Genomic DNA, 27,174 nt, shown 5'->3' with positions numbered 1-27,174 from the left:
ACATAATTTGAAATGTTATACCTCACTTATTTCGCATTTAAATTCCTAATTGAATTATGGCATGTTTATTTTCGGTGAGTTCTTGCACAAAAAACTTTATACTAGACCAAATTTTTAAAAATCGAAACATATTAACGCACGAGCGAATCAATAAACTCGAATAAAACTTCCATTCAAATGAATTTTATGAATGAGTTTCTTGTTGTTTGCAGAAGATCTCCCACATTCCCAGGTGGTTCCAAACAAACTGTTAAGCTGTCCAAATGGCTTGTTTAATATATTAATAAAAGCCATTCAAAGTCTTGTTCGAGCATCTCTAAAAGCCATCCAAATTTGGTCATAACCATAAGCCCAACTGTGGGCATTGTTCGCCACACAATTGGCATATTAAATTACCGCTTTTGTAGCATATTTAACATAACATCACTAAGCGAGGAGGCTATTTTTGGCCTTGGTTATCTAAACAGATAATTAAGTCCGCTTTGAGCCGCGGCTGTCTGCCAGCTGATTGATTGACTTTATCGGCCGTTCGAGCGGGGCCTTATCAACACTCGGCCAGAGTCAATCTTTTTTGGCCCGGCCCGTCTCCGGCCTATCAAGATGCAGTCAGAAAGTGCATAAAAGACGTATCTCACGGCAAACGACAATAACGAGAGCCACGGCACCACAGCACCACTGCACCACCGCAATACCACCGCAGGAAGGTAGGTAAAGAGTCTCAGATTAAAACGAGTTCTTAACGGCAATCGTGTAGGCCGAGGAGTGCCATCTTTATGGACAGGTTAAGACAACTTCCTGCGTCTCGAACCCCCCGCCAGCGAGGAGTTAGTTGATCGACAGTCCAACATGAAAACGAAACCCAAAAGGATGACACACCACAAGACATTTCATGGTATTTTATATAAATTAGTTTTTTATTTCCAGATCTTAAGGTTAGTTAACAGAGTTGTTGAGGAAGGAGAAGTTGCATTATACTTCGGAGCAAGTGATTGGGAACATTAACAATGGTAATAAAGGAGGGAATAAGTTATATTTTAGTTTTAGGTTTGATACAATATTATCGCTTATCTTATTAAAATAACAATATTTTACAACTATTCTGTTATTAAATATGTTAAATTCTATTTTTAAGACTTTAAAACATTAATTGAAATGGCATTATACATAATTAATTTCCCAATCGGTCGAGCAATTCATTTGGTGTTTTGGAGCAGACGTCAGCGTTATAAATTGTATCCCAAGTGTCGTCACATCTTCACGAATTTATTATCCTCGACATCTGGCGTCGTTCCAGGTGTTTTTTTTTGGCCGGGGAATCAATCAAACGGCCACCCGCATTCTGCAGTTTATGTCACCCTGTCACACCAAATTTCCAGGCGGCTGCGTAAACATAACCGACATAAAGAAACAATTTAAAAATGCATGTAGTAAAAGTATAATTTGATTAATAGCGACAGCTAGGATATAAAAAGAAACCCTGGAATTATTCATAAATGTTGTGTGTGTTAAAATTAATTATTTATGATATTACATGCAAATCAAAGTTTGCAACAGAGGCGTTTCCAAATTAAAATTATTCGATATTTTGTTTTGTTTCGTTCATTACCTGCTTATCAATTTGTAATTGGATCCCCAATGTGATATTCGCACAGCAAAAACAAAAAAACTCTTGACTGAAAAAAAACTTTTGTTTGCTGAAAAATGTATTGTTAAATGCTGCGAAAGAATTCATATTTATTGCTGAAATGATTTGTGTGAATTATTTAAGCTGGAAAAAATTGAAAATCAATGGATTAATTATGATTTCAGCTTCCACTCCATTTCCATTTGCAGATCCAGTGACCAAACCAAACCAAACTACAACAATAGCGCCAACGCCTGCGAAAGAAAAGATGAAACAGCACGGAGCACGAAAAAGTCGGTGCAAGAGTGCCCGGCATTATACCTATAGGATTAGCTGGGACTGGGAACTAGGGAATGGGGAACTGGGGAATCGGGAGTTGGACGTTGGTTTCAACACCGCCACTTGGGTATTTGCTGGCAAAAAGAAAGGGCAAAAGAAAAACTCTTTCCCTCACTCACTCTCTCTATAAAAAAAAGGGCAAACAATATATGTAAGCATGGAGCTGTGAAACACGCAGCTAGGAAAATACTCAGAAAAAGCCAAAGCTCCGGAGCTGTGAGCTGAAGCCGTAACTGCAGGTGAAAATGGATTCTGAAAATTGGGTTAATTGATGCTTAGTGTTTTGCTTCACCAACGGGAGGAGGAGTGGGTGGGTGTTATTTAGCGCCAAGTGGCTAATAGTTTTTGCCACCCTCCCAGGAACGCTTGGCGAACGGAAGCGGAAACCGGAAATGCGCACAAGGAAATACATACAATCATTTGCACACACACACACACACAAGCTCCAAGTTTATGCCAAGCATTTCGTGAATTCCTGGCATTCGAGAAAAAAGGTGGGGTTTATTAACAAAATAGTTTTGCAATTATGGGAAGAATTTTAAGAGATGAAAGTTTCAGTTGAATGCCTTCCTTAAATTCTTTACAAAGTTAAGTGTGCTTAACTATTTAACTTTTCTGGTATTCCAAGACTTTTGCTAGTTTTTCGTGAAGAGAGCCACGCATAAACAAATACCAAAATGGCGGAGTCCTTGTCGTCCATGGGAAAAGGTAGAAAAGGTCAGCCAAAACAGCCGCATAAATGCCAAATATATATGTAAACACGGGTAATTAGCATTAACCCATTGTCGAATTATACACACCGGGGCTGCCCTGTTCCGTGAGATTGGCAATGAGAGTGGTTGGCCCGCCGCTCAGGCTCCCGCCACCCGAACCACCGGCGGCAGCAGGACCACCTGCACCACTGCCACCACCGCCGGCACCACCCGCTGCAGCGGCTCCACCTCCTCCGCTTCCGGCGGCACCACTTCCTGCCGCCGGATCGAGCGAATGGACGACGTGGAGGAGGAGCAGAAGGAGCGATGCAGAGGTGGCTCTAAGCGCTGGCCGCTGCCGCTGCCTCATCTTGCAATTTGGGATTTTGGCTATGTGCTTGTTGTACTCCCGCACCGGCATCAACATGTTCCATTGGTTGCTTCTTGGCTCCTTGGCTCCGATGGCGCTAATTCTGGACGATGCTCTGCGGAAACAAAGGGGATTTGGGTTAATAATGAATTGGCTTTGGCTCAACTAGAATTCTGTAATTGTGGCGGCAAAAAAGATCTATGGCAGATGATACTAATTGTATTTAAGCCAGTTTTATTCCCAGCTAAGCTTTGTATCTTTCACTTCTCATTTAAAAAAAAAAAAAGTGCATCTCTCAGCTTGAAATTCATTTGACAGCTACAAATTCAGCTCACTGATACAACTAACCATCTGCCTTCCACTAGTAGCAGTTGCAATTAATGTTCTTTGCAAGTTTATTGTTGCATATTATATAAAACACACACACACATGCATAAATTGCTGCAAAAGTATCTTATGGATACGCTTTGTATCTCAATGTTGTTCGCTTGCAACACACACACGCACACACACACTCTTCACCAACTGGTCGCAATTAAAGTTCCTGTAGTCCTGTTTAACCGACATCTGCTCCGCAGATACAAAATGTATCTCGGCCGAACATCAAATTACACATTTGGCATATAAATTGCTCAATTTCATGTACTTTGCCTGTGTCAAATTGTCATTATAGCAGCCGCACACACAAAAACACACGCAACGCTAATGTATCTTGCAAATACAATTGCTGAAATTGCACTTTTAGCACTTGGCCACGAATGGCGGCGGCACCCATCTTTTGTGAGATTTTTTTTTTTATGGCGAAATAAATGCGAAAATTCGGAGACCGATTTTATGGCTCATCCACTGCTTTAAATTATCTAATTATTGCCGCGTTTTATCCCAAAATAAAGTGACTTTTGTTTGGGGTTTTAATTTGCTTTTGGGTGTTATTTGTATAGATGGCACTTTTGTTTAGTTAGTTAAAACACTTTTAATACTCATTTTATGTATAAAGTTGAGATACAGATGCTATTCTGGGGATGCCCAAATCTCATTCACTGTCTTAAATTATCGATTTATGACCGCGTTTTGGTTTATCTCACAAAAAGAAAAAAAAACACATAACACCTTGTGTGCTTGGCTGTATTTTCGCCGTCTTCAGTTTGTATCTCTTTGTTTATATTTATGCATTGCACTTGTGCCAAGGGCTTTCAGCTTTTCACTGTTTTTCTCCGTTTTCTCTTTTTTTTTTTTGCCGGCTGGCATTGGCGTGTGCGTTGCTTTTGTTACATTTATAAATGGTTTAGAGCGCACATGTGCCGCAGAGGCAACACCAAACACACACACGCACAGCTGTGGCTACAATTTGTAACTGTAGCGCATTTATAAACGCTGGTTGCTCCTCCTTGGTTGTCCTTGCTGCTGCTGCTGTTTTCTGCTGCTTTTCTCCGCTTCAGCTCTCTGTTTTTCAGTTTTCCAGCTCAGTATTGCCAGTACTACTGGTACTGTTTACACACGCTCAAGAACTTTTTGTTGGTCGTCAACAAACCATCAAGCATTTGCGATTGCGTTATATTGCTTATCAGCAGCGACTGAGATATGGCATGGGGTCCTTCGTCCTTCTTTCTACCGCTCCTTTCGATGCGGTCTGGCTCGTATTTGATTTACCCTTCGGAAAAGCGGAAAACGTGCTCGCATGTGGTTTGCCTGAATTTTCCAGTCAGCAAAGAGTCTCGGTCTCAGTCTCAGTCTCTCAGTTCGCTTTTGTTGTTTCAGTCAATTGCCGCATTTTAAAAACGCATAAAATTGCTTTATGTTTGCCTTGCCAGTCCTCTCTTTCCACCTTCCACTCGCTTCTTCGTTGGTTTTCCCTTTTGCTTTTCTTTTTTTTTTTTTTTTGGTTGGGCTTATCCTCTGGCGTAAATTTATGCAAGGCGCCTTAGTTAGGGGCCACAAAACTCGCACATGACAGACGCGTTGGCGTTTTTCCTCCTTCCTTCTCCGGGAAAATGCAGGCTGCAGCTGCAGTTCAGGTATCTCCGTTCGGGGTAAGTATCTGTAAGTGGTGCATAAGTGGCAGAGAAATGTTATTGATGATTTATTTGCATTTGGCATTGATATATGCTAATGTTTTCCCTCGCTATCTACCTCTTTCTTTCTCTCTTTCTTTCCTTTGTCTGTCTGTCTCCCTTGAAGTAAAAACAAAATCGAAAAATAAAAAGAAAAAGGTTGCTCACGGTTTCAGGCCATGGATTATGTTATCTTTGGCCGCGGCCTGTTGGCTTTTCAATTTTTCATGCCGCCGCAGCAAAAGAAGAAATTATTATGGCATTTTTTTCTCCCTCTTCTTCTTTTTTTTTGGCTTTCCTTAAAGTCATTTTTATTTGCATTTCGTGATTTCGAACGGGCAGATAAGACGACTTCAGTTTTCGAGAGGGAAACGCTGTGCGCTGTGTCAACTCAAATATTTGATTTAATTCCCTGACATAATAATTAATCACTCGCCACCTTTTACGGGACGTGTATAACCCCGGGGTCTCGTTTATTTGTTTATAATTAAATATTATTTGGCAGTCCAAATGAGACAGGCAAGCCGAGTGGCATTTATCAGTCATTCCACTTTGGCTAGTTTCGTTTTTCCCACTTTTTTTTATGTTTTTTCCTTCTCTCTCTCTCTCTTTTTTTTTTTTTAATGAGTTACAAATTTGGTTTTTCAGTTGTTTAATGGCTGACAGCATTATAGATTAGTGGCCGAAAGTTTTTCTGGTCCGCTACCCCACCCTTGCGTATTTTTTGTCCATGTCATTTACATGGGACCTGGGAACCGTTCGCCCCGCGGCCCTTTTTGTCGTCCGTCTGTCGCCGTTTGTATCTTGTATCTGGCTACTTGGTGGGTCCGCAGATACATTTGTATCTGCGACTCGGCTGCTCCGCTAATGTGCCCCGTGTGCGTGGCGATGTGTGTTTTTCTGGGCTAATAGCCGACTGCCAATGGGAATTTGTGTTAATTGTATGCTCGTTATGAATGTCCGTTGGCATTTTAAATTATTGCAGAGATTTTTTTTTTTTTTTTTTTGGGAAAAAGAGTCTGACATAATTTATAGATCTCACTGGTAGTTTAGAAGAATTTTAATATTTGTATGGAAAAAAAACTCTCTTTATATCTGCCTATTTTTAAGTTGCAAAGTGATGTGCAAATCAAATGATACGTGTAGTGTTTTAATATTTAAATTCCTTATATCTTTGACGATGCTTAAAATGGCTTTTTAATATTAAACCTGTTGCTTTCGTATGGCTAGAATCGTCTACTCTTTAGCCCATTTTTGGATAATTTACTTAGGCAAATCTTGGGAAAAGTTTTCCGCTCCATGCGACTCAACTCGCTGGCCCGATTAGCATATTGGGAAGCAGAAGGCTGCGGGGCCCTAAGAGATTGCCCTTATTCCGCATTAAAAATTCATGCTCTCATCTGACAGGCCTTGAGATACATTTGAAATTCAAGTGCCAAGGCACACGCGCATCGCTAAAAGTGTCAAATTGGCAAAAGTGGACTTGGACTTGAAGGGGAAGCAGCGGCAGTCAGTAAAAACAAAAACAGAAACAGAAACATTCTAAAACAAACTTTTGATGCCCTTTGTGTGTGCCTGAGTGTGTGTAAGTGCCTGAGTGTGGTTATTTCGGTGTGGTGTGGGGGTCTATAAGAAATTGATATCATTTATCAAACTGACACATACAGAAAGAGCGAGTGAGTGAGCCTGGAATGGTGGCGAATCTTTTCTTTGGCAACTTTTGCAAATGAGGCAGCCGTTCGGCAAACGCCACATAAATAAACAAGGGAGATGGGAGGCCTAATTGAATTCAGCGTTGCGAGAGTAAGCGAGAAATACATAAATAATCGGACGGGATCGCGCGGCTCTTGCCGCAAAATTAGTTCATTAAAGAAGTTCGAGCTGAATTTGCATACGAGACGGAAAAAAATTTCGGCATCCCCCCACGACGAAAACCTCGAAAAAAAGAAACGCATAAAAAGCTAAAAATAAATGTAAATTAAAGTAAACAATGCAAAGAGAGCTATTCAAATTGTTTTTTATTTTATTTCATTTTATTTTTTTCGGGGCCAAAGCCGCCGATCCCCGCCCACTCAAAAAGAAAAAGTTCCAGTTCCAATTGCCAAAAAAAACTTCAAAAGTCAGCAACATGCAACATGAATATCAAAATCAGAGAGGGAGCTATAAAATGTGTATAAAAAACAGTGATGGGGGCGGTAGGCAAGTGGGTACTGTGTGTATGCATGAAAAGAGTGTTTGGGTTTTGTATTTATATTTGTATTTCGTGGAAAACGAGTGCAGCAAATCAATGCCCAACAAACGGAACTATGAGAGCTGCGTGTCAGGGCCAACAAAAAATAAAAAAACCAAAAAAAGAAAAAAAAAAAAACGATGGAGAAATGGGTAAGAGTACTATACATATACCCCATCGAATAATTCCGGGAAACCCTCTCGACGATCAGGCCCAGCCCACTTGTAATAAAAAATATTTTCAATAATAAAGTGTATTAAGTTGTGAAGTGCACACACAACCATACACACTGGAGTGAAAATAAATGAAATGTGAACCATGGAAAAGCTTCGAAAAGCAATAAGAGTGAAAAATTCTCCTTTTCCGCTTGCTTTTTTTGTTTTTGGTTGTTGTATATGCTATGCACAAAATAAAAAAGTAGAAAAAAATAACGAAAAATATGTACATATAAAAAAATGTGGAGAGACGGTGGAGCTGTATGAGTTGCGTGTAAATATAAATATTTCTTCCATACAAATACCGAAAAGCGGGTGGCGTTGGAGATGGGGAGTTACATTCCATGGAGACAACTCTGGTTTGTTGATTCTACGAATACGAAACGCGAACGAATGAACGAGCGAGCGAACGCATGAATGTGTCAATGGCTCAAAACGATTTATACAGCATATTAAATTCTGACATCAATGTTTGATTGTCCATACATGAAAAGTAATAAAACGGCGGGTGTAATGAAATCGAATAAAGTGTAGCCGTAGCGGCATCAAAAATGGATTTCCACTCCCCGAAATCGAAACTCATTTAGGTCTTCGATTGTAGTTTCCACGTTTAAAGAGATTACATTGAAATTGAAGTGCTTGCACTGGATACCTAGGGTTTCCTCTCCTCTCCTATTTTTTTTTTTCTATTTTTTTCCAACTGACCCGAGGCTTATTCTTCCCCAAGCCATTGTTGTTGTTTTTGCGGAGGTGGGGATTTCGAAGAGAGGCCACCGAAAAGCTGAACCGAATTGGATTTAACCTCTTTTGCCCAGACTGCAGAGGTTGATGCATGGCAAAAGGGATTAGAACGGTTCTCGGCACTCACAGATACAGATACATATATACATTTATATATACTCGTATATAGAAGCCCACTCGCACACGTGCCGGAGGTGAATGCCAGAAGGGATTTATGTTATGCAGAGAAGCCAAATTCAAATTGCTGCATACTTGTTGATGCAGTGAAATGTCTTCAGGCTCTGGCTGAGAATTCCTTTGGACGTCTCTGTAATCGGAAGAGAGTGTTTCAGAGATTCTGAATCTGCTCACGACTCACAATTAGTTTGTAAAGTATTTGCGTTATGCAGGTGCAGTCAGACAATTAATTGTGGCTTCCACAAAGGCAAGAGCGATTAGCAAAAGTAAATTAAGCTTAGTGTTTGCTAAAACATATCTAAACATTTTGGTATAAAAAGGAATTTTAAATCCAAGAGCAAAAGGTAACCTGAATATCAATACCTAACCCTGATTTTAAACATTTTTAAAGCTCTCACAGCCCAAATTGATGACCAAAATCCATTAAGCCGAAATTCCATAATGAGCAGGTCAATTTGCATTCCCCCCCTGTGCAGGCACCCCTTCGGCTCTAATAACACCCCCCTCAAAATGCACGGCACTGCGCCCGGAATATTCCTTAGTTAAGGGGCATTATTCAGATGGCAGTCATCCACAAATTATCGCGTTTCGCATAACCCGCACACCTGCCCCAGAATATGCTAATTAAAGGGGCCGCCCGCGCGCTCACTTCGGGCCAAACTAAACTATAATAACTGGGTCACGGGAATGACATCGACATCGGCAACGGCAACGGCATCGGCGAATATGCATAGAGCATCATAAAACCGGGGCTAACGGCATTTCGCCGACCCCCAAAGAAGAGCATTATGATGACGACGATGACGCCTGTGAAGCCCATGAAGCCTGCGAGGCCTGTGGATAACTATCAATCTTGTGCGAGGCGAACATAATTCATAGCCAAAGGGGTTGGTTGCATCTCTGGAAACTCTTCTGCTTGTGGCACACTATCCAACGCCTACTGATATTGCTACACTGCTAATAAAATATAGGAGTGATTTAGAAAAGTAAGCAAACCAGTTTAACTAACAAACAATGAAAGCATCTTCAATAATTACCAACATTCAGATATAAATTGAAGCAACGTTTTACTTGATTTAATTTCTCTTTTGTCAAAAGTACTCCTACATATTTTCTGAACTTGATCAGTATTTATTCTCAGTGCTAATGAGGCGTGGCCAATGTGTCATTGCAAGTTTCGGGACAAAAGGCAATGTCAGTTGCGGTTCTTTTAATGAGCCGCCAAAGCGTGAAAAAGCGCAGCGATGCTGTCCGCCTTTTCCTCCGGTTTTCCCTCGTTTCGCTCTCTCAGCTGGAAAAGGTGGGGCAAGCTGGCATGGAAGGCAACCTGGCAGGCAACCAACCAGGTTGATAATTATGAATGGAGCCAACTGTAAACTGACACAAAACAAACTCAACCCACATGGGGCCATTGAGCTGTCAGCTGTGGCGACCTCGCTGATGCGGCAGCTACACCCAAAATGCAACGCCCCTGCAGAGGTAAGCAGCTTAATCGAGCTGCATCTACTAGCTGCATCTCTGCCACAGCCCCTAAAACGCGGCCCCAAGCCCAGTTCCGAAGCCCCAGCCCAATCCCGAGCCCAAGCCCAAACCCGAACCCAAGCCGCAGTCGGTGTCTGTGCCGCCGTTATCATTAGTCGCATCTTAGAGGCACTCAGCCGCAGCTGAAAAGCTTTCAGGCCCGGTCCGCAGTTCTGCACTGAGAGAAAATAAGTGTGCTACTGATACTGCAAACAAAAATAAAATAATAATAAACAAAAACTTGTTTATTGAGTTAATAGTTTTGGTAAATAATACCTTTCAAGACTTTTACATCTTCGTAACACAAATTCCAACAAAAAGTCCATATAATTCCCAACCAGTTATTCCGCATAAAATGTTTTTTTAGTTAATAGCAAACCATTGTGTTTATCCTTAAAACTGATAAGACTGTTATATGTATTAAATATATTTATTAAAAATTACTCTTTAAAAGTAATTCTCTCAGTGCATAACCCATAGAGTCAGGCCCAAGTCAAGTGCAGAAAGAATTGGAAAGGCCAGGGGAAAAAGGAAACGATAGCCGAGGAAAGGAAAAGGAGAAAATGCAGGTTCACCGCTGCGGCTGAGCGTTTTATTAATTTATTGCCTTGACGATAGTGGAACAAATCTATTAAAATGCGCATATTAAGCCGAAAGCAGCTTAAGTAAATTACGCACTTATAGATGGCAATAACGAAAACGAATCGGGCTCAGAATCAATGGGGAACACAGAGCAGGCAATCAACGAGGGAAACTACAAAAAACAAAAAGAGCAGGCCAAGAAGCTAGGCTAAAACAAAAGTCAAGTCGTGGCTGTAAAAATGGTTTAATGAAGGCACTAAAACTTATGAAATAAAAGTCTAGAAGAGATGGAATGAAAAGAGCTGAGTTTAAAACCGAAGCGAGTGTACCCTTCGACTAGAACAAGATCGAAATAAAGATACTCAGAGGTAGCATCGTAAAAACTTTGTGCTTTTCGTAAAAAGTTCAAATTAGACAGTTAATTTATTTTCGGAAATTTATAAATTTCTTAGTCATGTCGGAGAGATAACAAAGTTTTATGGAAAATCTAAATTTAGTAATTTTCAACACAAATTTCTATGGTATCTGATCCATAAAAGCAAAACACAACTGGTTTTACGATCAGAAAAAGTCCAGTAAATCAATATATAACTAACTGCAATCCCATTACATTTCTCTGTCAACATTTTCATAACAACCTTTCAGAAAAGTGTAAAACAAGAACGGATAAGACCCCATTGATTCACCAATGAAGCTGGACCATAAAAAATAATTTAAAAACGAACAAAGGGCGAACAAAAACTTATCATTAAGACCATAAATAATTAGTAAACCTTGATGGCAAAGCAAAAAACGCTGCCTCCTATTTGGCTCCAAAAATTGCTTAATTAGTCACGGTTCCATCGGTAGTAAAATGCGTAAATAATGCATAAAATATGGCAAGTTTTTTTTCGTATGATAAACGTTTAGTGTGGATTTTTTTGTGAGTTCAGAAATTTGAGAAATTGTTTTCGGGTATTTTGTTTTTTCTCGCCTTTGTGTCGGGAGTTCTTTATTCTTTTTTTTTACCAGCCGACCTGGGCGGCACTTTATTTATGGCTTTGCATTTATTAAAATATATATATATATATTTAAGTATACCTAAATGGACCTTGCGTAACAGGTTGTCGTGTGTGTGCGCGTTGAGTTATTTAATATCAATTAGGGAGCCCTATCCAAAAAATGTCTGGGCCACAGCTGATTTCAAAATAACGACACGCATTTCACTTTATTCCTCATCGGGTTCCAGTTTATTTTCGGTCCTAAGAGCCAAACAAATGGCTGCAATTAGAACAATATGGCGAAACGCGCACAATTTAGATGCTGACGCGTATTTTTTTTTTTTTTGGGGCTACAACAAATGTGTGGCATGAGGTCAAATTGATCGGCCCATGAATATTGATAAATGATCGACACTCGATCGTTACCGAATGAGAACGCCTGAATTTTTATCTGTATGTGCTGTAATTGCTTGACATTTGACTGAGTTCGTTGTTCGCTTTTTATATATGCTTATTTAACCAAGTGTTTGGACAATCAAAGGGGAGACATGACATTGATTGATTGGGGAAGAGATATTTTTATTATCTGGAACTGATTGTTCTTCTCCGCTGCCTTGGTCAGATTTTTGTATTCCAAAATTAAATAAAGAACCCATAACAAAAGTGGCAATAAAACCAGTTTTATTGAACACGTATTTTTCTAATACTTTTTAGCTAACCATATAATTATTATATTTTGCACTTTCCCTAAAAAACCCTTCACTATTTTGTTGGCAAAGAAATCTTGTGCGGTAACAAAATTTTCGCACCACAAAAATCACACGCTAAGTGAATTTGATTTGGCCATAAAGCAATTTGTTTGGAAATCCAATAATAAGGCCGCAACCACAATTCAGTTTGGACATCGGCAAAGAAACGGCAAACAACGGCCACAATGGACCTGACAAAAGCATTTCATTATAAATTAGATTGAAATTCATTTTTAATAATTACATACTGCGACAAAAGCTCAAAAAAAAAAAGGGAGAATGGATAAAATATTTCCCGCCAAATAGAATGTTATATGTGCGGAAAACGTTCCACTAATTTGCGGCCTAACTAATTAATGGTGGCTGTGCCCCTACTTGGAATTCTTTGGCATTATTTTTCCCAATAAATACAGCGAATGCCAAATAAATAAATTGATTGGAGGCGCGGATCCATTGGTTGCGGCTGATTGAGTTTGAAAAACGTTTACAAAATATGTGCCCACTAATTGACAATTAAGCAGGAAGTACATAGTTGAGTGGACCAGCATGGGTATATAGATATATATATATATACCGATATATAACTAAATTGCATGATTGATAAAAGCGCTTGGAGTTCCAATTGAACGGCGCGTGAAAGCGTGCCAGACATTCTATTTTCCCCTCTTGAGGGTGAAAAACTAAGCGGCTAACTGATTTCCGAACAAAACTTTGAACATATTAAAACTGCACTTGCCAGGATATTTTCCCCGTGGCCGGCAAAGGAATGGCACAAGGCGCTCAAGTATGTTGAACACGCGTCAAGTTCCTGCGGCAAACTTTTGCGTCAACTTTTCCCGGAGCCCCCCAGACGAAGGTGAGTTTCAGTTGGGATGGTTGGTCTGGGCACTTAGGATCCCACAACCAGTTCCATTGGCCGCATTGACAATGGCAGCAGCGGGAGCAGCAGCAGCATCAGCGGCAGCAACAACAACAATAACAATAATTCTAATTAAAGTTTTCAATTTGAAGTTTCGACTTCCCCAGTCAGCCATCCAGCCACCCACCAAAATACCCAGAAAGAGACTCTTATCGCAGGCAACGTAGGCGATGAAAACAAAGCCGGCAAGACAATGCCGGCGAACAGACAATGGAGCGGCATCGAGTACAATGCAGCCCCCAAAACGATTCCCAAACCAAAACACTCGGAAAAAAATACAACTCAATCTGAACAATTTGGCAATTTAGATTGCATCGAAAAATGATTAAGATGGGGTAAGAAATAACAGGCTTTGTTGAACAAACTTTGTTGAAACTAAACTTCTATAGATTTTATATTGAAGATTTGATTTTATCATAAAACATATTTATGAAGAGAGGTTAATTTGTTTGAATTGAAAAATGTATTATAACATTTTAAGATATTTTTCTCTCTGCATCGGCTAGGTGTAATCTAATAACAAATAACTTCGGGAAGTATTAATCATATTCCCCGGCGGTGTGTGCGTGTTTCTCTATCTGTTTGTGTGTGTGACGAGTGTTTTGTGCGTGTGCTGCTTCTACTAATTATAAATTTCAATTGTTCACTGAATGCATTTGGCTGGTTTGGTGCTCCATTACGTAGCCCAACTTTGGCCCGAGCCCATCAAGCGTGCCTAAGCGGCTCAAACCATTGAGGCATGCACACGGCCAACTATGAATCATGCAACGATGATGAAGCTCAGACTCAGACTCGCAGCCTATGTGTTCTGCCTGATAATAATAATCTGCATAATCAACATCATAATGCAACCAGACAAAAACACACACAACCACACACACACACTCGCACACACACTAGCACACAAATGGGGGAGGCAGGTTGTCTGTCTGGCAAAGGCTTTTGGCCAACGTCAAAAATAAAATCTCAACAAGAGTTGGCAAACAAAACAATTTAATAAACGAAATTACATTTTCGGAAGATGTTCTGGTAAGAGGAAAAAATACACTTTAAATATGGGAATAAATTCCAAAGGTTTCTGCTTGTCCTCATTTACTTTCCATAAAATCCACCGGGAAATTTAACTAATGGATTAATTCTCTTTGAACTTTTATATCAAAAAGGTAACATTACCTGTTTTGGTAAATGAGAGCATTAAGCATGAATAAATTATAAATCTCTATAGATTTTATGGCACGCTTAAAGCGTATAATAAATTCCAATGGCCGAAACTGCAGCACTTTATTAAACAACTTTGCAGTGATTTTAAACAAGTTCTTTAGAAACTTTCTTTATTTTCCATATTGTTTCCCAACCACAAAATTCTCACATTTATGAAAAGTTTGGAACAACCTCAAACAGACGTAGCTAAGTAGATGCAGCAAAAAAGCGCGGAGAATGAGACTGCGGCATGGATTGTTTGCATATGTCGGTGGGTTTTTGTGTGCTCATCCAAAGCTGCAACCGAAATCATTAAAACCGGTCACAAAAACAGGGCGAAAAAAAATACTATATAGAAATAAAGTAAAAATAAAAAAAAGGAAAACGAAGAAAACACACTCACAAAGGAGCGTTGACAGAGAAGCGATGAACCGGGGAAAATCCCTCCTCTAACCACCATCGTCGTCGTCCTCATTGAAAGCCACCCGCCCACGCTAAAAATCCAACGCCATGACAAATCAATATTGGTTATTTTTGTATGCATGAACTGGGGGCGTGTCCGCCGTCTGCCCCTCCTTTCCCCCCGCCCCCATCCTTTTGCCTCCGCTGCCAAAATAATCATCACAAACTTTGACGCAGCACGCATATTAAATAAACTCGGAGCTACGGGTTCATGAGAGTATCTCATAGATACGAATACAAGTACTCGGCACTCCAGCATGCATAAATTAGTCCCTGCGTTGCCTGTCTCTCGATATTTTAGCCGAAAAAGGATGACGGTGGCATCGGTGGCACTCCGTGAACACCGCGACGGATTGACAAGCGCGATTCGAATAATTAAGAGCGAGTTGGGGGTACGATTATTTCCTCCCCTCGAAAAATAAGCGAGTCCTTGAGGCAGAATTAGATATTATCCCACGGCAGGTAAATCTGTATGTATAGAAGCATTGTAACCGAAGCGCGACAGATCGATGGCTGGTTAACCTCAGAGCTAAAAGTGTATTTCATCGGTGGAATGCTAAAATTAGTAATCGCAAACTAAATCATGGAAAAATGAACGTCCCACACGAAACCAACAAAATGATTGATGGAATACCAATTACATTACTCGCAAATAAGGGATTTGTATGGATTAAGGTTTGGAGACTGCGGAATTGTTTCTTTTTTAAGTGGTTTTTAATACAAAAGAACCTTGAAAGAGCATAATTAAAAGTACAAGTCAACAAGTCAAATCGAAAGCGGTTAATTATCCCCCAACTGTCGAATTGACAAATAGTTTCCAATTCGTCGACAATCGCCTTGTTATTCTGTTCAACACTCGGAATTAAGTGTCTCTCGATAAATTTCCCTGTTTCGGCAGTAATTTATTTTTATGTCTCTAGTTTATCTGGCATTTTGCACTTCTTCTTGGACTTGCATCCATTGCCACTGATGAACGTTTTATTAGCTCAATCTTCGGGCTGGCAAATAGCAAATAGCAATTACCAACTTTGGTGCAAACTGCCATTTGTTCACTGCTCATTGAATGCAATGCAAAGTGAACCAAGCCAGCAACAAGTGCAGCAGGCAGCCGCTCCTTTTAAATTCCCGACCTCAATAGCAACAGCAATAGCACACACGCCAAACGAGAAATACAAAAAATTAGTCAGAGACGGATAAAAGCCGAAAATTCAAAGCCGAAATGTGCATTTGTATTTGAGATGGCCACAAAATGAAGAATCCCTTGGATGCAGACATCCGCCCGAAAAAGCGAACGGAAAACTGATAATGATTGTGGCCTGCGGGGGCCTTCAATGCGATGACCAAAAACCCAAACCGTAAGTGCATTGGAAAAAAATTAAATACATAGGTACTTCAAAAAAGAAAATAAAAATATAGGTATTATGAATAATAACCAAACTACCAGATATATGAAGTAAAATAAATAATTATTGTATTAAAAATTACTTCATATTGTTTTTCATAAAAATGTTAATTTGGTTTTGTGCTATTTTAAAAGTAAAGAGCATCTATCATTTATTTGTTAGCTATGAACCTTTATTCCCAGAAATGTAATATTTTTTTTTATTTTCCTTTTAACCGTTTAGCACCCGCTTTGCTAATTCTTTTTCGCTCAGTCTGCAGATCCATGGATAAAGAGTGAGAGCCATGGCAATAACTGGCGCCTGCCTAACCAAAATTAGTTCAGAATCAGAGGCTTACCATTGATGATGGGCAGCGGGGTTCTCGGGCGGAGGCTTCGGATATTTCGGGTGCATATTAAAAGCCAGGCAGCAGAAGCAAAAGCGGCAGACAAAATCAAATGACGTCCCGCATAGACAAACAAATTTTCCATGTGCATGTGCAATGGGAAAAGGGGAAATGGGAAAAGAGGAGTGATGGTGGTGGTATCGGTGCAGATGCCAAAATATACTATGGGGTGGTGGTCCGGTGGTCCTAACGGTTTGTCGGGGGGCGTGGCAGCTGCAGGAACAGCCCTGGCATCATCATTAAATATCATTAACACAGCAACGAACAAGCAGCACAGACAACTGACAGCAGCAACATCAGCAACAGCAACAGCAAAAGCAGCAGCAACAAAAGCAGCCATTTGGTGATATCATTAACAAGAGAAGGATGGTGATTTTAGCAGGAGGAACTCAGGGGGAATCGGTTCGGTACTTTAAGCAAAAGGAAACTAAGGCAATAGCAATTGCAAACGGAATCGCAATAACACACAGCAGTAGTAGCAGCAGCAGTAGCAGTCGTAGTAGCAGTGGCAAAAGCAAAGCATCGTCGGCTACAATCTGTGGATCTGGCAAAAAGGAAGCAAATGTGTATACAAAATGTTTTTAATTAAACGCTTCCTCCCTTTGAGCGTCTCCTTGGCAGAAATGAAGTTGACAGACTCTCGTCGACAAGCTTCAAACGGAAAATGGCAAGTTCGTACCTTCAAACGCTATCAGCGCGGCAAAAGTCATCAGCAATTTACAGGGATATTCCATGAATATTTCAATCAATTTGGGTTTTCCTTGTTTTGCGTTTTTACGCTCGTGGGTTTAAATGAGCAATTCCAAAAAGGAAAAAGATACTATCAAAATGGGGATAGGTTATTGATTTAAATAAAATTGAAAAGGAAATGGAAGTGGTTTGGTGGTATTTTAAATTATTGCAAATATCTCAAGCAAGCTGTAAAGTAGGTTACAATTATATTCCCTTTTTGAAAAGGCTAAGATGATGAGGTATTGCAACATTCAATTAATTTCTTTTCTGTAATTTTTTTCCACCGTGCTCCGCAAGAGTATATTAGTGGCAAGGTATTTTCCCCATTCGCTGGCATTCAACTTGATTGCTGCATTTTGCATTCTGCCGAAAGGAAGAAGAAAGGGTTATGGATATTCAGTGTTACGGATGGGTGGATGAGGGCTGCCATAGACGAATGCCTGGATGGATGGATGGATGGGTGGATGGATGGATGGATAGATGGTTGGCTGGTTGGAGGCAAAAGTATAAAATTACCGAACGGCATTCCACACACATTATGCAATGTGAGATGTGTTCGTGTATGTTTGTGCGCTGATTTTCCATGTTGGCATGGCGGCAGAAGCAGTCCTTTGAAATCACATAATAATGTGCATCTCTCGCTGTCAGCTAGTGTTTTTTATTGCAGATTATGAACGGCAAAACATAAAGCAGGAGCCGGCGAGCACAAACTTTTGCCATGATTCGTATAATTGCAGTGCGAATAATTACATCAAAATCAACAATGCTGCGGAGTGGAGAACTGCAGACAGACAGACAGACACAATAAAAGATTATGCTCTGTGATTGCGATTGTGATTGTCTGTTTTTCCGTTTTGAGTTCGCAACAAATGTTGTTATTTATGCGCTTGAAAAACTTTTTAATTGATTTAATAAGTAATGCGATTAATGTCGAACAATATGCGATAGAAGAGGGGGATCTATATATATATCTGCATGCCAGACAGTAGCACTTCTATCTGAAACTTTGAGAGCGTGTGCGTTTTTTTTCGTTCGTTAACTGATTTGTTGCTTTTGATGTTTTGGATGGGGCCTTTGAAAAGCTTTTAATTATGTGTTCGACTCTTGAATTTACGATGTACTCGAGCTTATGGGGCTTTCTCCTAATGAATAGGTTCAATGATTGACGGGGGGATTAAGCGACTTAGCAGGTTGGGCATCCCCTTCGGTTGGCTTGACAACCGAGTGCCACCCCTTTATAAATTGGTCACCATTTGGTGGTTTTCCACCTAGCATTTTTCCTAACTAGATGTAAACAACCTTTCACATTTCTATCCCGGCGATAAGCAGTTGGGAGAAAGGCATAAGGACAGATAAGAACTGTCAATTTATCATTTTTTCTTCATTTCTGTTTGTTTTGTGATGCTTTCCTGTTAAGCCCTGAAAAATTGCAGAGCCAACGAGGGAAAAAACTGCAGAGAGGCGTGTGAAAAGCGTAGTGAAAATTGGCCCAAGCTGCGGCTCCTGATTGCTCTCCGCTCGGATTGCCCATGACAAAGTAATGACAGTTTACAGCAGATAAAATAAACAAATGACCAATGCCCGGGCATCGGAACTGAGTTCTGCGGGATGATTGGTGTGGAGGATTGTCGTAAGACCATACTCAGAAAAATTAAGAACCTTATACAAGATAAAGAATTTCAGTAAAGGATAATAAGGGTTTTATAAAACTTTCCTGGGTTGGTAAATCAAAAAAAGATGTTCCATAAATTCATAGTTTTTCTTCTGATAATTATGAAAATAGATTATATAAAATGCTCAGATAAATGATTCTAAACTTATTTATCTGTTACTTTTCATAGTTTTCCCCACATTTTTTTCAGTGCCAGCGAAATGCTTAAGTATTTTGCTCCAACTGGAAAGCTGAAGCTGATGTCGTACTTCGTTTCATTTGTTTGTTCGCAGCAGTTAAATGAAATGGCATGTAAAAGGAGGCAGGAGCAGAAAGTGGGTGCTTCAGGGTGGAAGTTCCTGGGGGTTGACAGTGACTGACTATCATTACGCATTTATTGTTGCTGTCCAGTGCCATTGTGTTGGTCAAGATGCTCGCATCAGAAGAAACCCATGATGAACACAATAACGATGATGATGATGATGACAGCAGACGTTGCCTGGTGTGAATTTAATAAAGCCCCCTTCTTCCGAATACACACACATAAGCACAAAGGCCGTCATGGCAACAGTGGGTGCCAAAAAGCAAGCCTCCCCACCTCCTCGACCAGCCACCAAGTGGGTGGCTGCTTGTGGCTCGGCTTCTTTTGGGGGCATGGGGCGTTGCCTAAGAGCCATGTAATTAGTTTGCAAGTGAGTGTCGGGATTAATCTTTGAGTGTGTGTTTGATTGTCGCCACTTCACATGAGAACTCTCTATCACACAGATACACACACACACACACTCATTCACACACGAACGATAATGCAGGGCAAATCGGAGATGCGTGCGTGATGGAAATATTAATCGTAATGGGGACTTTGCTGCATGTTACCTGGTTTAATTAAAAAACACACTTATTCAAGTGATATCGTGTTTATACTAATATTATTTTTATACACTTCAGTTGAAAGTGATTAAGATCAAGATACAATCTTTACAAATGGGGTATACCTATTTGCGTTCGTAGAGTGAAAGTGTTAATTTAATGATTTTAAAAATATGAATCATAAAGAAGCCCACGAAAATAGTGTATGCTTCGAACATGTTTATGAATTAAAGGAATATATTTTTTTTAATAAACATCAACTCACACTACCATCCCTAGTGCAAAATAACCCCCTATCACTTTTGTGCATGAGTGTGTATCTGGTCAAAGAAAGTGCGTAGCGCACATGTTAATTGAAGGCATTGCAAACACAGCAATAACCAGAGACAGAGATGGTGTCCAAAAAAGAAGGAGATAGCCATGGAAACGGGAAGGACATGGCCATATAAATATATATATAGAGTGAGATATTCATCCAAAAGGCCATGCAATAATTCGACCACCAACGAAGCCGTTAACAATGCAACAGCAATCTGTTGTTTGAAGAGCCTTGTTCGATGGGCATTTGTGATACCTGATATCCTCCAATAAGGGACATTAATTAGTATTTAATTAACTAGTTCGATCGATGGAACATATTCAATCAAATTTCGGCAATTATGTTAACAATTTTCGGTTGAATTGATGCAGAATTGCATTTGCGATATTAGTCAAAATATTAAGTTGCGTTCATTAAAAATAGAACCAGAAAATGAAGCTGAAAGCCTAATTAACTTTTTTTCATAAGAATCTTTCAAATAGTTACACAAAATCAAATAGAATCCCCATTGAAAGGGGTTTAGTATATTGCGTTGTGTGGAGTTAATTCTCCATAACCATTTGTTAACCTGATTAAATAAGTTTAGTTAACCCTTGGTTCAAGCAACTGACCACAAACACGCGGGTTTGCTTGGAACGAACAACAACCACAACGAAGCCATCTAATTAGGTTATGTTTGATTGTTGTAATATGGCATATCCGCTTCTCTAGCTCCTCCTTTTCCACTTCTACTTCTTCTTCGGGCCACCACTATCTCTAGAGATTCTCCGGTCAATTCCGAGAGCGACCCCAAAGCTCAACCCGTGCGAAATTGGAACCGCCAATGGAATTTAATCAAGTTTTATTTGCACTAGTCGGAGGTCCCTGGGCAGCGCAGATGAGCAATGAGAGCACATCAGCAATAAAATCTGCCATATGTGTGCATGAGTCGTCTGCCACAGTGGAACCTCGAATGAAACTTTTTCGTATTACATAAATTCTTGAATTATTAACACTTAATTATTTAAAACCACTCGTTCAATTACTGCGGTTTTAAATAAACTTATTGCCAACCAATTCTTTTTCATATGCAGAAAATAAAGCTTATGTTAATCCCATTTATTAAAGTTTAACTGTATATGTTCGAGTATCTGTGTGGAAAATGCCCCTGTGTGTGTGTGAGAGTATTGATTGTCATAATTAAACGCTACTGCTGCTGTTGCTGTTGTGCAATTTCCCTGACCATCACGTATCTTTCCCCCACTTTTCCCCATGTTTTCCTTTCTTTGGGTCCCCGCTCCTCGCGCTTCTTCTTCTTTTTCGTCTTCAGTTTGTTTGAGTTTTGTAACTGCGCTTTAAAAGTTTGTTGATTGAATGCAGCACTGCACAATTGTTGCAAAAGGGCAGCCATAAAGTGGCCTTACACAAACACAATCCCACCTATAGTCCACTCCCCCCAACTGCCTGATTTTCTTTTCTTTTCTTTTTTTTTTCCTTTCCACCCACACGAACTGTTTTTATAGCCATTCTTTTGTATACTCTGTGGATTAGTTCCTCATTGTTTAGTTGGCAGCGTGGCGCTTTGCAGATAGCTGACAGCCCAGAGAGAAATGCCAAGAAATGCATTGCAACTTATCAGGGCGCTGAATGCCGAATAGAGGGGCACAAATCGGCAAATGTGTGCAGAATGTGGGGAGAGATAGTCCAAGTGTGGAGCGCGAATGGTGCACATAAAAAAAGATACGCCAATAACATGAGTAAAAGATACAATATCTAATTTTACATACAACATCTTTGTGTGATATAATATGATACCTATACTTTATGATTAATAAAGAAAAGATTTATGATACCATTTCCTTTCTTTCTTTCCTTCTTTTTTTATTTTTTAACCAGAAATTTCTCTCTGTGCATCATTCCCATTGCAGCTGCTAAGTAGTTCTGTGGGCGTGGCAAAATGCATAGCTAACTAGCTGGGTGAAGAGCAGCAGCAGAAGCGAAAGCAGAAGCAGAAGCTCACTTAAGCAGCTCAAGTCGAAATAGATTTCGGGTGCCATGAATAAAATATCCCAGTTAAGAGCTCACAGCTCGGCACGTGTGCCAGAATTTGATAGAGCAGGTTTGCCATGCTGTGCATGTGCAAAGATTTCAGATTTCTGCCAAGGTTACTTTGCCGAAATGCTCGCTTTTGTGATAAACTCAGTGAATGCGCTGCATTAATTATGACGGAATGAGATTTGAGTAAACTATGATAATTTAGCTTGTTACAAAATCAATATGCATTAATAAACAACGGAGGTTAAATTGGCCAAGATACTAAATGGAAATTTATAAATGTGTAATTTAATAAAACTTGAATAAAATAAGTTTGAAAGATCCCACACGAAAACCACAATCACATTACCCCATTTAAATTGGCACCTCCTCAATGTAATTTGCCCCATTGTTATCTAAACCACTTTTGATTCGGAACACAAAGCTTTCCGATCCCTTCGCCATTCACTCGACTTTTTCATTTAGTCCAGCACTCCGGGGGCACATTAAAGCTACGGCCTTCGAAGGCATTTTCTACATTTTCACTTAGTTATTACATTTTATTTGCTTATTTATGGCCGGCTTTCACGCTGCTGTCCGCTCCACTTTGAGTTTCCTTTCCCATTTCCATTTCCATTTCCATTGGCATTGCCCCCAACCCTCCGCCGCCTTCTTTTCCATGTCAATTGTCGGCACATCGGTTGGCTATTGACAAATATTACAAGTCCACCCCCTGGGCAGTTGTATAGCATCATCGCCCCCGCCAAGAGTTGTTATGATTATATTGTGTGCGACATTGTCAGAGGCCGTTTCCATACCCACAACACGTACACTTCTCCATCGCCAGTCGTATAATATGATATTTGCATGAAATTACATGGACAACACTGATGAAGGGATGCGATCAGGGGGCTGGGGGGTTGTCGGAAGGCGTGGCACAAGCCCTTTGGGTTATTAACATGCTCCAGAGATTAGACCGACGCCGGCAATGATGACAACATTTGATTTCTTTTCCGTTTACACAGGACTCGCCTTGCAATTCCCAAAGCTCACTCGAAAAAAAATTAATCCTTAGCAAAAAAAAAAAAATGTACCATAGTTTTGTCTTCAAGATCAATAATATGCAAACAACTTTTATGTGGATTTAAATTATTAAATATTTTAGATTTATTTTTATAAAGAGCATATTTTTATGCATATTTATAATATTTTGTTTCCCTTTTTTCAAAGTGTACCTCCCCTATTTTTTTCGAACCTCCTCTTTTGTGCTAATCAGCGCAAATATCCAAAATACAAAAGCCAAATCGAAAGTAAAAGCTGAAATCAGTGAAAGAATGAAAGAAAGGAAACTCCTCAAAAGAGCTTCCAGCCCAGACAACCTTCTACCTTTCACCTCCTATCCGCCCACTCCGCCCATTTTAATGCCCTCCCCCCCCGAAGCCAAAAAGACGTCAATCAAGAAAGGAAAGAAGGAAAAAAATTTGATATGCCTTCTGGGTTTTGTGTTGATTTTTTCGTGAGGTTTTCGGGGATTATTGATTTGTTCTTTGCTGCCGCTGCCCTGCCTGCCTGTAAACTGATATTTGGCATTTGAAATGCGAGCAATTCCCGTCTTTTCAATTCGGTTGGGGGGAAGTTTTCCTGTGATGTATGATAAACTCCAAACAGTCTGCGGCTGGATTAGCCGCTCAGCGATTTAAGTGATTGTATATCTTACAGATATACGATTTCAGTTGAACAAGTGGCGAGATTTAATAGCTCGGGCCAAAAGCTAGCAGCCAGTGGCACACTCTCAGGTGAACTGGGATACTGGGATTCTGGAATCGTTGGTCTGAAATCAGAAATCCCCCATCTCAATGGCCCAAGTTTGTCCTTACAGTTTAAAGTGATTTGTGGCGCTCGGAGTGGCTAAGGAAAGTTTCCTTTTTGCCTCTCTATCTGTCGGAGTGTGTCTCGCTTTATTTCGCTTGGCTGGAGGTTTTTATGGCCGTTCAGTTGGCAGTTTTAGCCAAGAAAACGGCTCAACTTCTCTCGACTCTGGTAGCAATTGCGGAATTACACTTTGATTAACAAATGCTAATGTTGTTCCTATGTTTCATTGTTTAGATGGGGTTTGATTTGCGGGCCCCACTTGATTTTATTGAATGCAATTGTTTAAAAAGTTTTCTGGATAAACTTGCTGAGCTGCAATCGAAGACGATTTTTCTTTGAATGAATTTAATGTTTTACTTCAGCTAAGTTTCACATTCTATTGATACATACAGTTAAGATTTAAATTCAAAGCTTTTGTAAAAAATAAACGTTAATTTTGTTTGATTTTTACTGAAGCCATAATAAATTCGTTTTAGATTTATTGATATCTTTTGGGCCAAATAAATGTAATTAAGACTGCATTAAATCCTTCGAAAAACTTTTAAATTACTTTTCGCCATTTCCATTATTATCAACTGAAAGAAAAAAGTCAAGTCCAACGATTTCCATTATCAAATACTTATTTACCCTTTTGTGCTGGCTTCCCATATATTTAGCTTAATTTCAATTTGAATACTCCTCCGTTTGGATAACATTCCCAGTGACCTTTTACACAACTTGTGCCCGCCGCTGTCAGTAATTAAAATCTGTCCAAAGCCTTGCAATTAAACCCCAAAAATAAAACCAATTGCTAACCCCTCTCGACACAAAAACAAACAAGAGCAAACAAAAAAAATACATATTACAATGTATATAAACTGGGTATAATACCAACCTTGAGCCTTGAGTGTGGAGGGATCTGGCCTGCTTAGTGGGGACTTTAGAAGGAGCCAGGAGCTTGGCACACAAAGCAATTAGCAGAAAAGGACGCACGAAAGGACGACAGGTTCCAGCAGCAGAAGTGAAACGGACTTGTCTGTAAAAAGAGAGCAAGGTAAAATATTTGCATTAGCTGGGGGGGAATAAATAAATAAAGCATACAGATGTTGCCGAAGCTTTAGCCGTGGGAAAAATATAGATTTAAAAATGTTCATTGGTTTTAATAAGTGATTTTATATTTTCCAAATCTGTTAAATTAGAAACGTGATTGCATACTCAGCATGAATTGTTTAAACATATTATACAAAATTATAAAAACCAACAGTTCTTAATTCAGGTTTTCTTTTCGTGTAAATTGCTTTATTTGCTAAGCAAACTGTAACGATTTTCCCAGAAGTTTGTGCTATTATTTTGAACACCACTGTATACACAAGCCTCGGGACCTTGCTGCGAGACATGGAAATCCTTTTTTAATTTCCTTACGCGCCGCAATTGTAATTTGTATCTGAACTGTTTGGCCGGGCTAAATAAAGTTATAAAAGCATAAAGAGCGAGCCTAAACACGCTATTCGGAGGATATTGTTGAAAATCTGGAGTGCGTTTCTGTTGCACATAAAAATTCATTGATTACATTTGTTTGCCGTTTGCCAGTTGGGCGTTAAATGTCTTGGAGTGGCTGTATTTTTCACATCCAAGGAGCAAGCGAGATTGTGAGTGTGTGTGTGCCTAGGATCGCTTCCTGTTTACACAACCCAAGACCTAGGGTCCTGGCACACGCGAACCCCGGCGCAAACACACCAAATTCATGGCCAGGCCACGAGAAATACTTAACAAATAAAACGGCGGTAATATATCTTTGCAGAGGGTGGGGATGTTGGAAATACCTAGAATTATGTGCGCCTAGAAATATTTAAAACGCTATTTATATGCTAATACCAGCGAACACACAAATTCAGGGAAATGGAAACGCCCCAAACTGCATTACAAATACCAAAGAGCGAAATGCGAGGGCGGTGGTGCAATGGAATTTTTTGTGTTTTTTTTTTTTTTTTTATATTCCAGCCAAACCGAAAACAGTTTTCACTAAATCCTCATTAATTAGTAGCATTTAGGGCGGCATTTTTTTGTGTTCCCGCTTGCCGCTTTCGTTTGTGTGCGACCACGCCCACCGCCTCCGCCTCTGCCTGCGCCATCGCTTAACGACTCAGCGTTTGGGGGGAGAAGCATTAAAGCTACTTAGCATTAGGACTAAAGCCAGGTACAGTGGGCCCCAGGCCAAGGCAACCAACCAGCCGGTAACAGGTGTTGAAAACTGGCCAATGACATTACTCAGCACTTTCGGTCGCTCCAAAAGAGCCCAATGATGCATGAAACGAACAGGTGTCTGCCTCATTCAGTGGGATTACCCAACCATAGACACACACATATCAAGGGGGAGGCAACTAAATTCTTTAAAGAACATAAATCAGTTAAGGCTAATTTTGGCCACAACAATCAGTTCTCCCTGCCATTTAAAAGTTTTTTGAGTGTGTAGAAAATACACAAAGTTCGAAGCCATGAAATTGAAACTAAGTGAGTGAACGAATTTCATACAAACTGAGCCAATTAATTGGCACTTGTGCTACTGAAGTTTAGATAAAGTTGGCGAAAAGGGAATTTAGAGAGCACAATAAGACAATTTATTTCATTTTGCATTTTGATTTATTTTTTATTTATCAACATATCATGTAAGCTTATCAAATTATTCTCGGAATTTTGTATGTACAGAATAGGTTTTCCCCAAAATATTGCCTAACGAATTTTCCAAATTCTATTCCACTGTAACAGCGCTTATTTTAGCAACACCCAAAAATGTAGGCAACACAAAAAATAAACACTCAAAGCCGGTGCAAAAAGAAAGGAAAATATTTCATGTATATCATCAGGGGAAGGCTGCCCTTTATGCGACTGCCGACTACCGGACACTATACAACAAATATACATATAAAAACAACGACAGCGACTAAGACAACACTACAAATACCATTGGACCGACGACCGACGAGGCATTTGCCTGCATTTAATAACGTTTAGTCTGTGTGAAAATAGAAAAAGAATATTTGGGAACAACAAAAAAAAAAGGGGGGAAAAGGAGAAGCGAACGGAGAACCGAGAACAAACAA

At 39.9% G+C, this 27,174-nt stretch overlaps 1 protein-coding gene across 5 annotated transcripts in view; it reads right to left on the bottom strand.

Annotated features, from left to right (window-relative positions):
- Positions 1 to 892: 892 nt before the first annotated feature.
- Positions 893 to 27,174, bottom strand: part of LOC108089820 (PE-PGRS family protein PE_PGRS26) — a 73,172-nt gene continuing 46,890 nt past the window's right edge. The window contains exons 1-3 of one of the 5 annotated variants that reach the window (XR_006245440.1): positions 24,969 to 25,109; positions 1,607 to 3,140; positions 893 to 1,380 (exon numbers count right to left, since the gene is read on the bottom strand). Coding sequence is in view for 4 of the 5 variants with exons in the window: in XM_017188226.2 (XP_017043715.1) it covers positions 2,738 to 3,140 (403 nt within the window). In the remaining variant the exon portion in view is untranslated. Of the gene's footprint in view, positions 3,141 to 4,135; positions 5,064 to 24,968; positions 25,110 to 27,174 lie in introns of those variants that run through there. The other 4 variants (XM_017188223.2, XM_017188224.2, XM_043207913.1 and 1 more) reach the window with 4 other exon arrangements.

Source organism: Drosophila ficusphila, unplaced genomic scaffold (assembly GCF_018152265.1).
Source record: "Drosophila ficusphila isolate 14025-0441.05 unplaced genomic scaffold, ASM1815226v1 contig_412, whole genome shotgun sequence".
Classification (NCBI taxonomy): domain Eukaryota; kingdom Metazoa; phylum Arthropoda; class Insecta; order Diptera; family Drosophilidae; genus Drosophila; species Drosophila ficusphila.
Note: the sequence above shows the minus strand (reverse complement) of the source record. Positions and strands in the feature narration are given on the sequence as shown.